Here is a 20,233-nt window from a genome sequence, read left to right as displayed (position 1 = left end):
TCTCAACCAAACACTCAACTCCTAAGGCAGAAGTGTCACTCAGAAAAGCTTGCCATTGTCCCCAGAGCTCTGTTTCAAACAGATAGCTCCTAATCTCTTGTCATTTGCAACAAAGTATAAAGTAATTTAAATTTAAGGGTTCCCTTAAGAACAGTGGAAACTGTGGTGAAAAGCAATGGGGAAGAGATTTATGGATCTAATGAAGATACAGCTTAGACTGTAGGCAGAGTAGTTTGCAGGAGAGAACTAGGAAATAAGACAGCTGAGAGGAGCCCTCCTGGGGTCAGAACAAGTATCAAACGGAAATCTCAGAAACCATTCCTTCAAAGGAGCCACAATTTGATTGCATTATTTTATATAACAATTTATGCCACAAGGAAATTGTTGAAAACATCAGAACAATCAGCTGGCAAATTGTGGAGTTTAATAGCTGGGTGGGCTGGGCGCGGTGGCTCATGCCTGTAGAATCCCAGCACTTTGGGAGGCTGAGGCAGGTGGATCACAAGGTCAGGAGTTCGAGACCAGCCTGTCCAATATGATGAAACCCTGTCTCTACTAAAGAATACAAAATTTAGCCAGACGTGGTGCGAGCCTGCAGTCCTAGCTACTCGGGGGACTGAGGCATGAGAATCATTTAAACCGAGTAGGAGGAGGTTGCACTGAGCCAAGATTGCACCATTGCACTCCAGCCTGGGTGGCAAGAGTGAGACTCTATCTCAAAAAAAAAGAAAAAGAAAAAGCTGGGTGTGTGTGGTCAGGGAAGGAGTGATAAGAGTCTTTCCAGTACCACTGCCACACTCAATAAGAAGCCCTGGAACGGGGTTGGGGAATGAGGAGGAGTACTCAGAGTTGCTACTATATATTATCTAAAATGTCAGGTTTTCAGTAAAAAAAAGAGATATGCAAAGAAATAGGAAAGTATGACTCTTATACTGGGCAGAAAAAAAAGGGAACAGAAATTGCCTGTGAGAGTAAACAAATGTCAGATTTAACAACAATAACAAAAGATTTCTAAGTAGCCATTACAAATACAGTCACAGAATTAAAGGAAAGCATGAAAAAGAAGGAAAGGAAGGTATTGATGACAATGTGCATCAAAGAGAGGATATTATTTAAGAGATAGAAATTATAAAAAGGTACCAAATGGAAATTCTGGAATTAAAAAGTACAATAACTGAAATAAGAAACGTACTGGAAAGGCTGAATAGATTTGAACTGAAAAAAAAATTAGTTAACTTGAAGCTAGAGCTGTTACTCAGAAATAAAGGTAAAATAAAGATTTGCCCGATAAACAAAAACTGAGAGAATCTGTTGCTAGCCAATGCACCGGAAGAAATACTAAAGGAAGTTCTTCAGGCTGAAAGCAAGTGATCCCAGATGGTAATTCGAATCCCCACAAAAGACCATCAGTAAAGGTAATTGTGTAATTATTAAAGACATTTTGTAAATGCATATTTTTTTCTCATTTCTTCTCATAACTGACTTAACTGTATAAAATAATATAAATATATTGTTGAGCTTATAACACAGAAATGTAATATATGTGTAGTATGTTGCCAATAATACACAAAGGAGGTGGGTGACAGCAAAGCTTTAATGGGCTAAGAGGATGACAACAAATGGTAAAGTAGTAACTGTAACAATGTATTGTTTGATTTGCATCATTAATGAGATGTAATATGTATTACAGTACCACAAAAAAGGGAGAAAGGAAATAGAGCTACATAGGAGTAACATTTCTATATATCACTGTTATTAAGCTACTATAAGTCTGAAGCTGATTCTGGTAAGATGTGTATGGCAAACTGTAGCCAGGCAACCACTAAAAGAACCTCAAAAAAATTTAATGAAAAAAATTAGTGAAACTAAAATGCTACATTGGAAAAACATTCAATGTTTTTAATGAAAAATATTGTCATTTTCATTCAATGAAAAACACTACATGTAAAAGACAGGAGTAGTAGAAGAAAAACACAAGACATATAGAAATAAAATTGCATTGGCTGGGAGTTGCGGCTCATGCCTGTAATCAGCACTTTGGGAGGATAAGACAGGCGGATCACTTGAGGTCAGAAGGTTAAGACCAGCCTGGCCAACATGGTGAAACCTCGTCTCTACTAAAAATACAAAAATTAGGGCTGGGCACGGTGGCTCTCACGTCTGTTATCCCAGCACTTTGGGAGGCCAAGGCAGGTGGATGACTTGAAGTCAGGAGTTCAGGACCAGCCTGGCCAACATGGTGAAACCCTTTCTCTACTAAAAATACAAAAATTAGCTGGGCGTGGTGGTATACGTCTGTAGTTCCAGCTACTCAGGAGGCTGAGGCCTAAGAATCTCCTGAACCAGGGAGGCAGATGTTGCAGTGAGCTGAGATCACGCCACCGCACTCCAGCCTGGGTGACAGAGCCAGACTCTGTCTCAAAAAAAAAAAAAAAAAAAAAGTAGGCAAGTATGATATCACACACTTGTAATCCTGGCTACTTTGGAGGCTGAGGTGCGAGGATTGCTTGAACCTGGGAAGCAGAGGTTTCAGTGAGCCAATGTTGCACCACTGCACTCCAGCCTGGGTAACAGAGTGACACTCTGTCTCAAAAAACAAATAAAAAATTGCACTGAAATTTATAACATAGTTGACAGCTATATAAAATATAAGAATGCCAGGAATACTTACTTCTCAAACCATAGAGTGAGGTTGGTGGTATGTCGAATCATCTTCAGAAGATTAGGAGAGTTAATTTCTTTGTCTTCTTTTGTCCACACACTTCCAACTAATTCTGATGGCTGTACAGCTCTAAAATCAATACATAATGCTACGTGACACTTTTCCTCTAATATAGACATTGTTTATTAAGTAAATGAAATAAAAACTTAAGTCCCCTATGAACTTTCCTCTTATATCAAAAGAAAGGGTTGTGAAAACAAGGTGTAACAAAAAATTATAATTATGCCTCATATTTCCTTATGGATTTTATTTTGAGACAGAGTTTTGCTCTTGTTGTCCAGGCTGGAGTACAATGGCGCAATCTTGGCTCACTGCAATCTCTGCCTCCCTGGTTCAAGTGATTCTCCTGCCTGGGCCTCCTGAGTAGCTCAGATTACAGGTGCCTGCCACCATGCCCAGCTAATTTTTTTGTATTTTTATTAGAGATGGGGTTTCACCATGTTGCCCAGGCTGGTCTCGAGCTCCTGACCTCAGGTGATCCACCTGCCTCAGCATCCCAAAGTGCCGGAATTACAGACGTGAGCCACTGTGCCCAGCCTTTAAAAACTATTTTTAAAAACTAATTTTTATGGAAATACCTAAGTACTTTTAGTGTTGCTTTATAGTAGCATTTTGCTTTGGCAAGGTTGAGATTCCTCCATAATATCTTTCCCAGCACTTATAAACATTATTAATAAATTAGGATGACAAAGTAGACATTTAAGTAATGATAGCTGTTATAATAATCAGTTCAAAGAAAGTACAGTAATCAATGCAATTTTTTTTTTAATATAAAGGAGAGAAAAAAACCTGTCACAAAAGGGTCCTAGGAAATAAAATAAATTCTAATGCTGTAATTTTCAGAAACATGATTTTTAGTTGAAGATCTATCAATTTAGCTCATTTTCTCATTTAGTTATTTAAAAATGAATAATTTAGTTTGAGATTCTAAATAGTCCCCATTTAAAATCGGAAAGATAATTATATCAATGTAGTATGATAAACTAAAAAAGACTATAATGGCTGTGATATAAGTTCACAACAACAGCAGTAGGTAACATTTATTGAGCTCTTACTCTGTGCTAAGTAATGTACATACACTGACTTTCAAACCTCAAAACAGCCCCAGGAGTAGGGTACCATCAGTAGCCCCATTTCACTATTGAGGAAAATAAGGGGCAGAAGGATAAAGTTACACAGGGAGGTTAAAGTTGCCCAGGGCCAGCAATTGCTAAAGCCAGGATTTAAACCTAGCCTTACCAACTAGGGGTGACCACAGAAAGACAGAAGGTGTAAATTCAGCTAGATGGACCAAGGGAGTGAAAGAACAGGAACTGCCTACCAGGCCTTATTACTAGACACTTCATATAACATTTCAGTTAAGTCTTATGACAACCCTATAAGGCAGAAATCAGTATTTCATTTTAAAAATTAACTCTTTTGAAAGATTTTTCAGCTTGAATGTTAAATTACATACCGGTATAGATCTGATTCAAGTAAAGTGAGTTGTCGAGCAATTTCTATTGGGTGTAAGGTGAGCAGGTCAAAAGTCTCTATGTGCCCAGGTCTGCTTATATGCCACTCAACTGTGGGAGGTGAACTCTGAAATGTAATATTATGACCTGGTCCATTGTCTCTTGCAATTTTTTTCCTTTGGATTATTTTAGTGATGGATTCAACCCATTTTTTCATTGCTTTACCTGCAATACATTATATTTTAAATAACATTGAAATATTATTTTATATTTTAAAAATGGTTTAAAATCACACAGACGATTCCTGAATGTATCTTTGCTATAAAAAGTTCAAATGATCAAAATGAAAAAATGCAAGTTTCCCTTTTCCATTTCCTGGTCCCCTATCCCAATCTTATTCTTTTCCACATGGGTAACCACTGTTAATAGTCTGGTATGTATTCTTCCAGATCCTTTCCAAACAAAATTAGAAAGTAATTAATTTGTACAGCTTGTCTACTCCTATTGTTCTGATTTTCAGTTTAATGTATTACTTGATAATCCTCCAAGAAAAGGTGTATCTTACATAAATCACAAGATTTATAAGGATAGATTATACACATTCACTATTAATCTAATTAACACTGCATTTTATAAACCAATAAATATCAGTGCCAGAGGACTGATTCCTTCATTTTTAGTGTGAGTTTTGATGTGGCTCTGTTTTGTATTGTACATGAAAGTACTATTATTTAACTCTTTATTTTCTGATTCTCATTTAGAGCATACAATGGAAATAAAAGTAAGTTTGTCTAAGACTTTAATGCTTACCGCAGTCTAAGACATCCTTAGAGCCAACCAATCATATAATCTTTAAAACTAGAAGGAAAACTTTGGAGATTATTAAACCTAGCTCCTTATGTTATTGACAAGAAAACTGAAGTCTAAAGAATCTAAGTGATTTTGCCCAAAGTCACGTATCTGATTAGTGGCAGTGTTAGACACAGACTCTCAATTTAATCCACTCTGCTTCCTCTCAGATTCTCTCTATTGGCCTGTGGCCCACTTGACCTCTATCAGTGGTATTATAATGGCACAATGTAGTTCCCAAATGCCCTCACACTTTCGGATATGTGTGAAAACTTGGCTTAACCAACTCTAAAATAATCAGTAAGTTGATTCACTAAATGAAAATACATTGGATCAACAGGGTGACTACTGAGGAATTTGCAGGTCTAAAGGTTTGATGAAAAATTTTAACTTTTTCAAATGGTTATGCTGGTACCATTATAAACATCTCTTACTACTGAGCCACAATGACATCAATTGATAGTTACCATATTGGTGCTTTTATTACATATAAAAGTAGGCACCTAAAAAAAAAAAACATACCTCTTACTGTTCCAATAAATTCTTCCATTCGTTGCAAAAGATCAGCATCTCTTTCAAAATCATAGAAGTGGTGCTCTACCCAGTGCCGACATACATTTAATACTCTGGCATTAACACAGAATTGAATTACATGGGAACTCAAACATAAATACAATGCGTAGTACAATACAAATGAAAAGAGTAACTCTTACCAAATTAATCTTTTTTCTTTTTTTTTAAATACTGTCTTTTTCAGCTCCATCAATTACCAAATTAATCTTACCAGTGTGCTTAACACTTCCAAAATTCTAATGTTGAGACTTATAATTTCTGATAACTGCTCTAATTAGTAAATTTAATTTACTAATTTTATTGTCACCCCCACCCACCTTGTTTGGGAAAGGTCCTTATATACTTCAACATTGAAACAGAAGTTTGATAAAGACTTATTTACTTCATTTATTTAATGCTTACCGAAGTTGCACAGGCTGTATATATTCTTTTCTAAATCTTTTTAATTCTGCACTCAAGGGTTGATCTCCATTCTCTATAGCTATGCGATCAGCTTCTGTTGGCTCAGGCTCTGGAATTTCAAACCTAACATAAAATGAAACAAATTAATGAAAATACTAATTATATTGAGTTATACAAATAGAAAACCACAAACCTTTTTACCAGTCAGCAAAAAGAGAATACTGTAAAAAATTACTAAAGATATGCATCTCAGTGTAAACAAGTGAGAATTCTATAATATTAAAGGCTAATAAAATTATTTTAAAAATTTTAAAAGAAATTAGTACTTGCCAATATAGATAAAACTAACTACAAACAAAATAAAGAATACATGCAAATTCTAAAAATAAATGTGACTATAAAGTTATGGGACTGACATTCATTTTTGGTTAGTGGAATTACTCTAAATCAGGTGACAAAATCACTTTGAAGGGTAATTCCAGAAAAACTGACTGTTCTTTATTTAGGTGTAGGAAATATTTTCCTTTTATTACAGTATTTGTTCACTGACAAGCTCTATTTTACTCAACATAAAGTATGTTTGAAAACTGTTTAGAGCATCTGATTCATCAAAATTTGAATTTCTAGACTCTAAATTATAAATTATATATAGATCTTTAATTCCGTAAATTTGAAATTTCAAATGCTGAGTTTTCACATACAAAAAGAATATTTTTTTATTTAAATAAAAGCTAACATTATAGAATACATATTCATGTAAGAGATTTTATTTATTGAAAAAATGCTCATGAAGTCTATTTTAAAGCTCACCTAACATATTTCTGAAAAATGTAAGATCTTAGCTCAATCTTTAAAAAAATAATAAATTTAAATATTTTTTAACTGGACAGACCTTTCTATTATAAGACTCAGTAGTTCTTGAGGTTTGCAAAAGGATCTGTATGTTGTAAGAAATGTCCGAACAAAATTGGGATCTAAGAAGAAAAAGGAAAAATATCTTATTAAAGTCTTTGATTCAAAATGATTAAAACTATTATTTACATTTTCAAAATAGATCAAATAGTCAAGTTCAAAGGTTCCAAAATGTTTTGACAAGTAGAAGGCTTTAGACTTGGTAATGCACTGCTAGCTTAGTGCCTTCAATTAGTCGTGAAAACACTGATATTAAAACTTTACATCAATTTATTTCTTGCCCTCTGCACACTGACAAGATGATCTTAAACTCATCGTTCATATGAATGAGCAAGAAAGAAAAGCAAAGGTAAAGCACAGAGCCAAGCTCCCCCCTCCTACCACCTATCAGGATCTCAAAGCATCACCAGTTGGTTTATCTCCCTTGTAAAGAGAAAGGCCACAGCAATAACCCATTACTTTTTCTTACATCAAGGTTAGTTTATCTAGGATTGCTTATCTAGCTTTCTTTAAATCATGTTAAAACATACAACTGGAAATTGGAACTTATAAAGTAGTAGCTTAAATTTAGTATTTAAATTATTTGCTGAAAATCTCACAACTGCTTAAAGATGCTTATAAAAACTTATAAGCTATTAAACTATTAAATGTGCTAGAATATTTTGGTTTGGTCCTATTCCAACCTTTAATTGCCTTTATTTCAAGTAGTCACAATGAGAGGTCAATTATAAGTACAGGAGTCTCCAATCCCTTCCATGAAAGGACCTACTTTTCATTCACATCTCCATGAAGTAAAACAGGAGGCTAAATGTGATCATTCCCCCAGGCCTGGCCTACTCCTTATCTCCATGACAGTATTCTCCTACGTTGTGGAGAAAGGCTGCTGTCACCAGCACAAGAGACTTGGGCTGCTGTCTTCTGCATAAAGGGGGGAAAACATCTCCCATAACGGGGGGAAAAATCACTCACTTCTACAACTCAAATTTTGTCAAGGCCTACATTTAATTGTAAGTCTTTTTTTTTTTTTTTTTTTTAATGGAGGGGAAAGTTCAATAACTTGAATCTTTTATTGGGAGCATTCTTTTCCTATTTATATTAGGGACTGGCAAACTCCAATAGTAAATTCATAGAGGGTAGCAGATGCCTTTATTTCTGTTAGGCTACATAATGTGGGTCAAGTTTTATAAGAAGCACAATGTCTTTTATTAGCATAGCATTTAGCAAAAGCAGAATGTATTTGTTTGGAAAATTTCTATTTAGGCCGATTCTCACTAAGAACCATCCTAGGTTTAGCCTTAAAATAAAATGTTTACAATAACTTTTTCCCCAAAAAGCAAATTCATGGATTTATCATAAAACAGAAATATACTTCCAATCTATATATATATATATATATATATATATAGTCTGATTTTTAAATCAATTATCATATATTATATATATATGGTCATCAAGATAATAACTGATTTAAAAATCAGACAACCTTGAATTTAAAATAATACTATTTTAAGTTAAAGAAAGATTTACAGGATAAAAATACATTGGTTTTAAATGCCCCCTTCTCCTTAAGCTTAATTATACCTTCTGAGGCTAGAGTGGGTTACTGATAAAAGTAATTTAAATACATATAATCCTTTAATAATTTCCTCTCTGTTGGTATTTTATTGTTTGTCTTCAGTTACAGAGTTCCTCAAAAGTTAAAGACTAATGTCTCATCCAGAAGAAAAGATATTAAAACAGAAGGCTGTACAAGATTTTAATACAGAGATTTTTATCGGTTTCATCACAATCTTCCCTTTCAAGAATCTTCTTCCTGTTCTGCAAATCTATTTGTAAGGTGAGGCTACTCAAAAAGCAAAAGCAGTGGCCACTAGAGAGATGCTGAGTGGTCACTGTTGGAGAGAGACCACATCCACAGTACAGAGTACTCCAAGCATCCCTGACCTGTGTTCCAAATTTAGGGTACCCTCTCCCTTTTTAAAGGAAAAGTTTATTTCAGTGTAAAAATCTAAAATCAACACCCACATCCATTTTTTTCTCAAATGCCACGAAAATCAGGCTAAAAAACTGAGGGATATCAAGGGGAATTTTAAGTTGAAAAACAATAAAATCAAGTTCTAAGTGAATTAAAGTATGTTTTAAGAAAACTGTGGCTATGTTTAAAGGCAAGTTATTTCTAAACAAACTTTTAATCTTCTTAAGCCAAAACTTCTGGCCATTCCATTACTTCGGTAATTGATTATAATGCTGGGAAAGCCATGATGTGTTTCAGTGGCATAGTCAAATGGGATCACACTAATTCTTGGTCTGTTATGTAACATTCTCAAAGAAACTTTCACATAACTTATTTCATATGATTTCTGCAGAAACTGTTCACATGAACAAGCAGAAACAAGGAAGAGATGTAACTAGACTTATCTAAGGTCATACAGCAGAGTGGCGAGATGGATCCAGAACCTAGATCATGTGATTCCTGATTTAGTGCTCTTTTCTATCATATCATATAACCTCCCTGGATTAAAGAAACCCTTAAATCCAGGGTTCCTTAAAGTTTCCACAGCTGTGAGATCTAAATATAAAGAATTAAACCACAAGTTATAATCACTACAGAAATTTACATGAATGATTAATTCAGAATGTACCTGTATTGCTAATCTTGGTTAAAGGCACCAGAAAGACACTGAAAAACTAGCAGTCTAATTGTGATTCTGTAACTCTTGATCAGTCTTCTTCCAGATTTTAGGAATTAACAACTGTACCTTCCCGTATGCTGTATAGGGTTTCTGCAGCTGGCAGTGAAATTAACATTCCCATAATCATGACTGTTCTATTAGGTTCTAGAGTTATTTTTAGCTTGACTAGAATTAAGAGTAGTCTTGTCAAAAGACAAAAGTAGCAGAAACTAGAAATAAACCAAGAAAATCTGGCAAAAATTTAAGTACTTTGAAATAATATCTTGAAGGCTGCATACAATCCCAGGCTTGTATTAATTTATATTCTATTTTTAGTCTAAAGCAATGAAAAATTGCTAATGAATCAAAAACACAGAGAAGACAAAATACTTATATTTGAAATTTTATACAGAAAAGCATACAAATTCCAGAAGTTACTTTAATTTCTATTGCATTGGTTTCTCCATTTCAATGACTAACATACACCATGTCACTAACCACTGGAGACCTTTATCTTACTGATAATGTAAAGAGCTAAGATAACATAAACAAATGCCCATCAATAAGGACAGGTTATATAATTTTGTAAGGAAACAGAGTACCTAGTTCTATTGATTAGGCAAGGGTAAAAGTGAAGTTTTATACTGCCATCGTTAGGTGTAGAGCAGCAGTTATCTACTCATATTCTAAAACCAAGTTGCAGAGAGAGATGAAAGGTAAACACATAAAAATATAAAAGCCAGGCTGGGTTTGGCTTTAAAACATAAGCAAGAACACATAATAGGAGAAAAAAATTAAAAACAGCCTATTTTTATATTCTCCTTTCTGTTTATCACTTGCTTGTGGAGATAATTCCACAAAGTTCTTTTTCAAACATGACTTCCTAATGGATTTTAATATGGTCAACAAAAAGTTTTTCTACAGTTTTTTCCCCCCCATCATTAGAGATAACATTACTCGGCTACCTGACTCTCAAATCCCTGCACTAACGTTTCCACCATGTTCATTAGCTGCTTTGCTTCCCCTACTCAAAACAGCTAACTCTGTAGAAATACCTGCCACTCTACCATCACCAACCTGGTTTAGGCCCAGGTTATTTCAAACAGAAGCTATAGTTATTTTTGTGTACTGGCCTTCTAGCTGTCTCTGTCTTCCTCACTGTAAAACCACCATTCTTTGATATTTTACACAATTCTTCAAAATTTTAGGAACTCAAAATATACCTACATTAGTGTTCAGAATATAGATTGGAAGTGATAATCCAATCCTTTTTCCTTATGTGCCTGTTTTGATTGACAGCTGACATTTTATTTGACAAGGTCAATGAGATTTGTGAAATATTTATTACATAAAAAAGTTATTTATGTAAAGACCACCCTACACCCAACCACCATAGTAAAACACTGTTAATCAGGATGTCTGTTCATGTGATAATTCTCCCTTTAAAGCAGCCATTTAAAAAGCTACAAGAAACAATAAGCTCCTCAACAAGGATTTATAAACAATCAGTCTTGAATTCCTTAAAAAAGGAAACAGACGCTATGCTGACGCACAAACACTTTTTAAAAAAATCAGAGAGTTTAAAAATAGAACAACACTGCCCTACAGATCAAAAATTGTTCAAAGGTTTAAAAAAGTTAAAACACCCAAACTGAGCTTATATAGGACACAAACTCAAAGTAAATCTAATTCAGGTTTTTGAGGCTTTCCCATATGAAGGCATAAAATAGCAGTAAATACTTTAAAGAAAAATATCTTTTGGCTTAAGTTTTTTTCAATATCATCTTCTGTAAAAGAGAAATTCCCATGCAAGGGAAACACCTTTTCCCACAGTTGAATATGCAAAGCTTTTATTTCCCAAAAAATGTCAATTCTGAACTATTATCCTTACTTTAGGGTATATTTTTCTAAAATAGACTATTAAACTGGACACTGCACCACCTACCATTTCTCTAATGTTGTTTTAGGTCTCATTAACTAACTTGTATTTTGTTGCCTACAACTCTGTAACAGAAGTGAAATTCCTACTCTCAACTTTTTCTTTGTGCATATTGCTTTTTGCTTTCTTACTTAGGATAAAGAAATAGTCTCTTCATATTATTTCCAGATTTAGAATGATCCATCCAATTGGATAATTTTTCCCCTAGCTTTTTGGACAAATCCTAAAGTTCTGATATAGTTAGGAATTATGATACATCCAGAAACACCAAATCAAGCTATAGATTCCACATAAGACCCTGTTGCAATCTTTTAAGCAAGTTAACCATTTTCTAACTGTAAAAAAAATAAAATAATGACCAGTATCTAACTATACATAAAAAATCTATGCATTCCAATGGAAGTGTATCTATAGTGAGGGCTCACCTCTACCCTATTTCAATAAGAAAAAAAAAAATTACTGAAAATATCTTCATAGTACACACATTTGCTCAGAAATGAACAAGCCATTTATATTATTGGCAGTTCAAATCAAGGAAGTTATTTATTTTTTATGAGTTCACATCTGTACCAGATCCTTTTATTGACACATTAATTTAAAAGTTGTAACATACTCTATTCATGAAAACAGTCACCTTATATGAGTCAGTGTAATTAGGTGAAAAGTACTCTACTAAGTCAAGAAACCTAATTTCAAGTCCATGTTCTGGAATTAACTGGTAATATGACTTCTGGCAAATCATATCTTCAGGGGACTTGGGATTTGTCTACAAAGTGAAGGCTTGTACATCTCTTTGAGCACTAGAGATCTATAGCTCCATTTTGTACATTACTGTTAAAACACTTGAGAGATAAAGTTGGCTGAACACCACAGTGAAATCTGAATAAAGTAAGGTTAAATTAGTTTCTCTTCTGTTTTTATGACAATGTCTAACCAAACTATAATAATCTAAAAGATGCTGTAAGTGATGTCTTATAGTATTCATTATTAAATTTTCTCATGTATTATATCCAATGTCTTTTATTACCATTTTATATAATATAATAAAAATGTGTAAGTTAAATGCTAGCTTTGTTTCAGTGTAAGCCACAACCTGTACTGTATGTTCTCCAATAAATATACCTACTAACCAAATCATAAATCCCTTTTTTCTTCGGGTAGGCTGATGAAAGGTGAGAGAAGAGCAGACCAACAGTTCTTAAAAACAAATGGTAACTTGATCTGTTACCATTGTAGTTAGGCCTTAAAAATCCATTTCAGTTTTACAAGTTCATAGATGATGGTCTATTAAAAACCCATTCTATGTTGCCAGAAATAAGTTCAGTAACAGACCTTACAGGATGGACCAAATAAGCTAACAGTTAACACTAATTTTTGTGTATTGTGAACCACAACTCACAAAAGCTGCTAGTAGACCCCAGTTTCACCAGTAATATATTTATGACATATTCAGTTATGCTCCAAAAGAAGATAGAAAAGAAAAATGTCAAAAACTTAGCCCCAGCACTTCTAAAACCAACACTGGCCTTTTATTTCTCAAGAAATTATTGGAAGGACTTTTTTAAAACTTATTTTTTTAAGTAAAATAATGCCATCGATTTAAATTTTCAATACACTTAACTTTAACAAGGTTCTATAAATTTTGAAATTTAAGTGTTTTATATTTATTACAAGTAAAAGCACTCAAAATATTACTCGATATCAAAGCTAAAAATTGATATAGAAAAGATCAGAAATAACAAAACATCATTACAAAAGTACCACATCCATAATAGACTTTAGCCAGCATTGTACACATTAAGAAGAGACTTTCGAGACTACAGAACAAGTATCAGCTTGTTCAAGTTTGCTTTAAAATGTCCTCATTTAAAAAGTAAAAAACATAGCTCCTCAGAAAATAGCTGTCATTCCTCGGCTGCTTATTAATAATCATAAATTAGCTTTGTGAAATATAGCAACTTAAAGAAAACTTTTATCACTCACAATCAAGTCTTACAGAAACAATTACAAATTTTATAATTTGAAAATGTTTTCCTGCCCAAAGATCACTGACTTGTGACAGTAAACACCAGTAGTAAATCTTCTCCGGCAGTTGCCACTTAAAATCCTCTACAGGAAAAAAAAAAATTAAAACTTTTCTTACAAACACAGATAAAAATCTAAAGATTAATTTTACTCCAAATGAGTCTAGGAGCCCCAAAAAAACATATTTAGGATGAAATGATAAAAAGTTTAGAATGCTTATGTTATAAAAATTCTGAGTCCTCTAAGGGAACTTAAAAACCAGGAAAATGTGGCAAGAAGGGCAATTTAACTTTTAAAACCTTAAAAATCCCTTAAGCAGCAAAGAAGTATTTTGGAACCACAAATTTTGGGTAACTTAACAAAACATTTTTATAGTTGTAGTCTAGATCATAAAGAGTATAGAGAAGGTTGGTGAAGTACAAGTAAAGTAGCAGGTCATACTACTGAAAATTGTACCTCTCAAAAAACAGCTTTATATGGAAAAAAATGACAATAACCTATTTGTTTTTCATGTAAAATCTAGGCAACCTATTTCCTATGGTTTATTTTTCAAATTTTTGGGTCAATAAAATAAATACATTGACTATAGACATTTCTAGGTGAAAAATAATAAAACTAGAATCCTTGGCTTCCAGGATTGCCACATTTAATATTAAATAATCAGGTTTAAGGAGTGGAAATCGAGAGAAAGCAATGCTGTATATATTTGTATATTAATATAACAATTTTGTTATATTAACATTTTTACTTTATAATCTCAGGAATAGAAAGAGAAGAAAAAAAGATAAAAGAGTAAACTTTTTAGATCCCAGTTAACGATGATTTATTACGAACTTCAGTCTTGTTTCTGTCGCTTTCTAATTGGATAAATTTAGCCAAGTGACCTCATTTTCTCATCTATAACTGATGGTAAGGTTAAAAAAAAGTATGTAAGTATAGTAGAAAAAGTAAAACATTCCAAAGAAATATAAAGTGTTGGTATCTTTTTTAGTCAAAGAAAAGAGGTCTTTGGTTGTTAGTTTCTTTTCTATTTTAGGCACAATAACCCATGCAGGGAAGAAAATCAGTTTGAAGCAGGAAAACAAAAGTGACAGCCAACTTCGTATTTCTTACCTGCATACATATGGTATGTAAGCCTCTCTATAAGTTTAATAACAGTTCCTGCTTTGATAATTGGAATTCCAGCCTTGGGCTGCATGTTCTCTTCAAATATAATATTCTCTTCAGAGTCAGGCTCTGCAAATCTATAAACATCAGCACTAGGCAGCCTCATCTGCTCCTCTTTCTCTTCCTGTAGCATTGTTACATCAAGCATCCTTTCCAGTGTACTCCGGTACTGTAAAGATATCAATGCTGCCATCCAGTTGTTTTTCTCTTCAGCTGACTTGGCAGAAAATATAACACTATTTTCATCTTTTAAAATTATTTCAAAAGCATGCTTGTATTCATTGGTGTCATCTTTATCATTAATTTGTACCTTTCGCATAAAAAACTTTTCTTTAAGACGATATTCTGCATTGCTAGCACCAGGAAGTCTTGGCTGCCCATGATTTGATTTACAGCAAATCATTAAGCCATCAAAGAGAAATATGTGTCTCTCGTGTTTGGCTCCTACACGTGTAAGAGTTCCTTCCATTATAAATTCATTGCAACACTGTCCAATGTCTTTTCCCTCCCAACCATCAATATTCTTCTGAATCTCGTTCATTTTCTTGATTGCTAGTTGTTTCCCCTTCATTTGCTGACTATAAAACCGACATGCAGATTCACTGGAATAAAGAAAAAGGCATTATTAGTACACAGGTGACAGAAAACCCAGAGTTCACGTAAATAAGGGAAAGTGTAAATGGAGATTTTTAAAAGTCTCACTGGGAAGGTATTCACTAATTCCCCAATATATTAGTGTTACACAATTACATAATTTTGAAAATTAAAGCAACCTAGAAAATTTTTTCAGTGTTCTAAAAAGTGCAATGATGATTGACAAAATTCTGCCCTACAATTTTAACTATAAAATGATCATTTCTATCTTGGCTACTAAATATTTAGAAAAAAAAAAAAAAAAAAAAAAAAAAAAAAAAAAAAAAAAAAAAAAAAAAAAAAAAAAAAAGATTTGAAAGATTAGATTATACAGAAGTGCTTCAATGGATAAGACCCTAAGCGAAAAACATGTAGCACTTATTATAATTAGGAAAGTGGAATCAATGTTATCTGAATTAATGCCTCAAGTTATATAATCCCTAAACTAAAGGACACTACTAATTTTACTTTGACAGAACAATGATGCCAGCATAAATCTACCCAATATATTTTACTGTGTCTCTCCTTTAGCTTACCAGTTGACTCTCAGGAGGTCTTGTCTGGGAGTATGCAAGGAAAATGCACAAATATGAAAGGTTTTTCAAACAATAACAATTCTCTTGGCTTTGATGTCACTTCCTCTGAAAGACCAGGCTTGTCACTAAAACTATTTTCTTCATTGTTTACTTGAGGAGGGAACTGGGATCCCTGAATTTATACCATAATATTCAGGGTGAAAAGGGTATTTTAAAAAGTAAAAATATTCACCTCAGTCTTCGTTTTGCAAGACTTTTAGAACATATTTTTTCCATACCACTCTGAACATTAAGCAAAGCTGTTATTGCTTGTTTTAAACATTCCTTGTCTTCTTGATCTTCACTTTTTTCTTCTAACTGCTGTAAAGCCAAAATGACAAATCTGAACCAATAGTACACTTTTGGATAAGATAATAATAAGCTCATTTAAGGACAAAAATAACGTTTATTCAACTGTCACCACAATAAAAATGTTAAATGTGTCATCAAATATTCTTTTTAGAAGTGTTTTTCTTGTGTGTTACTACCTATATTAATACACAACCAAGTTTTCTACATTAAAAGACCAAGATTAGTGGTGTTAAGATGGGTTACATATTGTGACAGGCAATAATATGTAGTTTCTCAAGGTGCATACCACTGAAAATAAATGAGGAGCACAATCAATCTATTGAATTATCATAGGAGTTAGCACAGCACTAAGCATGTAGATGAGGTTTTCTTTTCTTAAAGTGTGGAATTTGATCTTAGGTTTCTGATCCCTTTATTATTGTTATATAATATTGAGATGATAAGGAAGATAAATATACCAAGAAGGATGCAATGTGGTAGCGGGAATCAAATTTTGACTCTACTTCTACTTCTGTCTGACCTTGGGGCAAGTCACTTGATCTCTGAGCCTCACTTTTCCCATTTGCCAAATAAGTCTCATAAAAAGCCTACCCTGCCTACTTTTAGGGGTTATTAAAAACCAATATACTTTGTAAATGGCAGCATACAATGTAAGTGTAAATTGTTTTCTTTGTGATTCTCCTACAGAATTAACATTAGTATAATGAAGAACTTTGTCCTTATCCACATTAAGATTTTGAATAAAGCTGCAATATACGTATTTATGAAACTCAAGCATATTTTCTATTACTGGCAAATATCTATGTCAGACAAAGTCTGTACTTAACAAGAACTAAGTCATCAATAAGTACTAATTATCAATACAGTAAGGTGACTATGATTCAGACAAGCAATTAACAGATATATGAGTGACAATAATTCAGTAACCAAAATCTTCTAAACCTGTTTCTGGTTACCAAAAGGAAAAGTTAAGAAATCTTAAAAAGGTAAGAAAACTTTTTTAAAAAGTTTTTAAAAAGTTAAAAAAAACCTGGTTGCCTGCAATGGCCTATGCCTATAATCACAGCACTCTGAGGATCGCTTGAGCCTAGGAGTTCGAGATCTATTAAAATTTTATCAATAGAGTTTTCATGCAACAATTTAGGAATACCTACTCTGTATCATATAGGATATTCAAAGTGATTTATAAAGAAGTTTACTTTTTTTTTTTTTGAGACAGAGTCTCACTCTGTAGCCCAGGCTGGAGTGCAGTGGCACGATCTCAGCTCACTACAACTTCTGCCTCCCAGCTTCAAGCAATTCTCTTGCTTTAGCCTCCCGAGCAGCTGCGATTACAGATGTTTGCCACTACACCCAGCTAATTTATTTTATTTTTTTATTTTTAGTAGAGCTGGAGTTTCACCATGTTAGCCAGGCTGGTCTTGAACTCCTGACCTCAAGTCATCTGCCTGCCTTGGCCTCCCAAAGTGCTGGGATTAGGGGCGTGGGCCACCATGCCTGGCTAGAAGTTTACTTTTCAATTAGCTTCATTATTCATTAGTACATTAGTACTTTAAGGATTTTGTGTTCTTGACAGGTTTTCCTTAAAGGTCAACAACACATTCCTTTCTGCTTCAATTGATAAAAATCAGTTACATGCATGCGCACACACATGCAATGATGACCTGTGAAAAGTAAACAGATTTCTTATATTCTAAACCATTTTTATTAAAATTTACTTAAAATTCTTTAATGTTCAAAATTATAAAAGTAATAAATACCATATTATAATGTTTATTACTTAGCTTTTATTATCCAGATTTCTTATATTCATTATTAAAAACTCACCATTCTTTCTACTAGAGGCATAATCTACATTTTTAGGAAAATTTTCAGTCTTAGCTGTGTTAAGTAAAAGAAAAATTTGTGCATAACAATTCTCAACATAAAAAGGGTAATGAAAGATATTTCCCAAAGGATAAGAGATTTTAAAAATATACGCATTTAAAAAAACTCAAAATATCTTTTATTCATAGTATTGTTCTTCAATGGCCAGCTGGATTAAGAAAGCCAATGGCCAGGTGTTCATAAAGAAAGATACTAGGTTTTTACTTAACAGACGTTACTGGTAGGCTGAAGGCTGGAATCTAGGTAATCTCTCAAAGTACCTTCCATCCCTATCATTTGAAACTATTTGCCTCTCACATGGTTGAATTCTGAGAGACAAATAAAATGTTACCATAACATTATCAAGTTTAGTCTTTCAAGCAGCAGATAATTTAACACTGAAAGCTATATACCAGGGGTGTCCAATATTTTGGCTTCCCTGGGCCAAACTGGGAATTATCTTGGGCCACACATAAAATATACTAACACTAACAACAGCTGATAAGCTTTTAAAAAATTGCAAAAATATCTCATAAAGTTTTAAGAGAGTTAATGAATTTGTCTTGGATCATGGGTTAGACAAGCTTGCTGTATACATTAAGAAAAGGCAAACTTAATGAAGGCACCACTGAACAATGAATTAGTTCATTGAGTTGATTTACAATTTAATAACTCAAAAGTAAAGCCCAGAGAAATTTCAAGTCAGTAAGATACAAGGCAATTTTTCAGTATTAAAGAACAGGTAGCAAAATAATGAAAATAATAAGCATTTGATATTTTGTCCTGAATGTTTTATATTTTTAATTCAGGAAAACATACCTAATGGTATACAAAATATACAATTCTCATACACATAAAAATATTCATAAAAGAAAAAACCATTTGGATATCCTTTGATTTTCTATTCTAAAAATGTTTCAAGTTTTGGACTCATTTAGCCGCTATTTAACTGTAGCATTTTACATACAGAATATTCTGATATGTCGAAAATGTTAATATTTTAAAAGCCACAAACCCAAAGTATATTTCAAACCCATAAAACTTTCCTTATGAAATACTTTTAAAATGTCATTTTTACCTTTATAGCATTAAGCAAGCATCTAAAATAAATTACAGTGTAACAAATGACCTTTCTTTTAAGCATTTTTGCTTTTTTTTACTTAATATAGCTAATTTAAACTGGGCACTGATACAAAATAATTCACGCTAACTACCATCAAAGGGACAGCTTACTGTGGCTACAGATACAAAGCAGTGGCAACTGGTATGTAAATGAGACTCACAAAGCAGCCTCCTTTTACCAGTGATATTCAATAAACATTTTCATGACTGCCTATTTAATAATAATGTCCAATAGTAACAATTACATTGTACAAATGCAGTTTATTGAAATAATTTAAAAAATTATTAAGTCCTGAGATTATATTACCATATGAGATTGTACTTAAACTCATCTAGGTAATCTCACACACACACACACACACACACACACACAAATGTATTTTTTTTGAGTTGGAGTCTTGCTCTGTCTCCCAGGTTGGCCAGGCTGGTCTTGACCTGACCTCAGATGATCTGCCCGCCTTGGCCTGCCAAAGTGCTGGGATTACAGACATGAGCCACCACGTCCAGCCAGGAATCATATTTTATAGCAAAATAAAAACTCATATGCTCTAGTGAGATGATAAAATTTAACTTTTCACAAGAAAGAAACCACATTTACCAGTGACTAATTTTTTTGGTCCCTTAGAAATAAGAGGCAGGCCGGGTGCAGTGGCTCACACCTGTAATCCCAGCACTTTGGGAGGCCGAGGTGGGTGGATCACGAGGTCAAGAGATCGAGACCATCCTGGTCAACATGGTGAAACCCCGTCTCTACTAAAAATACAAAAAATCAGCTGGGCATGGTGGCGTGTGCCTGTAATCCCAGCTACTCAGGAGGCTGGGGCAGGAGGATTGCCTGAACCCAGGAGGCGGAGGTTGCGGTGAGCCGAGATCGCGCCATTGCACTCCAGCCTGGGCAACAAGAGCGAAACTCCATCTCAAAAAACAAAAAAAGAAATAAGAGGCAGTAGTCAATATGGTGTGTTGTATGTGCAACAAAACCTTGGGAGATAAATGGAATTAAATGTAAG

General features: G+C 33.7%; 2 protein-coding genes across 2 annotated transcripts in view; one reads left to right on the top strand and one right to left on the bottom strand.

The window, feature by feature from the left end:
* Positions 1-8,679, top strand: part of ARHGEF33 (Rho guanine nucleotide exchange factor 33) — a 127,119-nt gene extending 118,440 nt beyond the window's left edge. The window contains exon 20 of the mRNA XM_037733786.1: positions 8,597-8,679. The gene's annotated coding sequence lies outside the window, so the exon portion shown is untranslated. The remainder of the gene's footprint in view (positions 1-8,596) is intronic.
* Positions 1-20,233, bottom strand: part of SOS1 (SOS Ras/Rac guanine nucleotide exchange factor 1) — a gene marked incomplete at its 5' end in the record, with an annotated part of 81,750 nt that overhangs the window by 26,610 nt on the left and 34,907 nt on the right. Inside the window, 7 exons of the mRNA XM_017515298.2 lie at positions 2,672-2,791; positions 4,179-4,401; positions 5,548-5,651; positions 6,001-6,123; positions 6,893-6,974; positions 14,662-15,317; positions 16,117-16,244. Coding sequence (XP_017370787.2) covers positions 2,672-2,791; positions 4,179-4,401; positions 5,548-5,651; positions 6,001-6,123; positions 6,893-6,974; positions 14,662-15,317; positions 16,117-16,244 — 1,436 coding nt within the window. The remainder of the gene's footprint in view (positions 1-2,671; positions 2,792-4,178; positions 4,402-5,547; positions 5,652-6,000; positions 6,124-6,892; positions 6,975-14,661; positions 15,318-16,116; positions 16,245-20,233) is intronic.

Source organism: Cebus imitator, unplaced genomic scaffold (genome assembly GCF_001604975.1).
Source record: "Cebus imitator isolate Cc_AM_T3 unplaced genomic scaffold, Cebus_imitator-1.0 Scaffold547, whole genome shotgun sequence".
Taxonomy (NCBI): domain Eukaryota; kingdom Metazoa; phylum Chordata; class Mammalia; order Primates; family Cebidae; genus Cebus; species Cebus imitator.
This window is presented reverse-complemented; position numbering and strand designations above follow the sequence as displayed.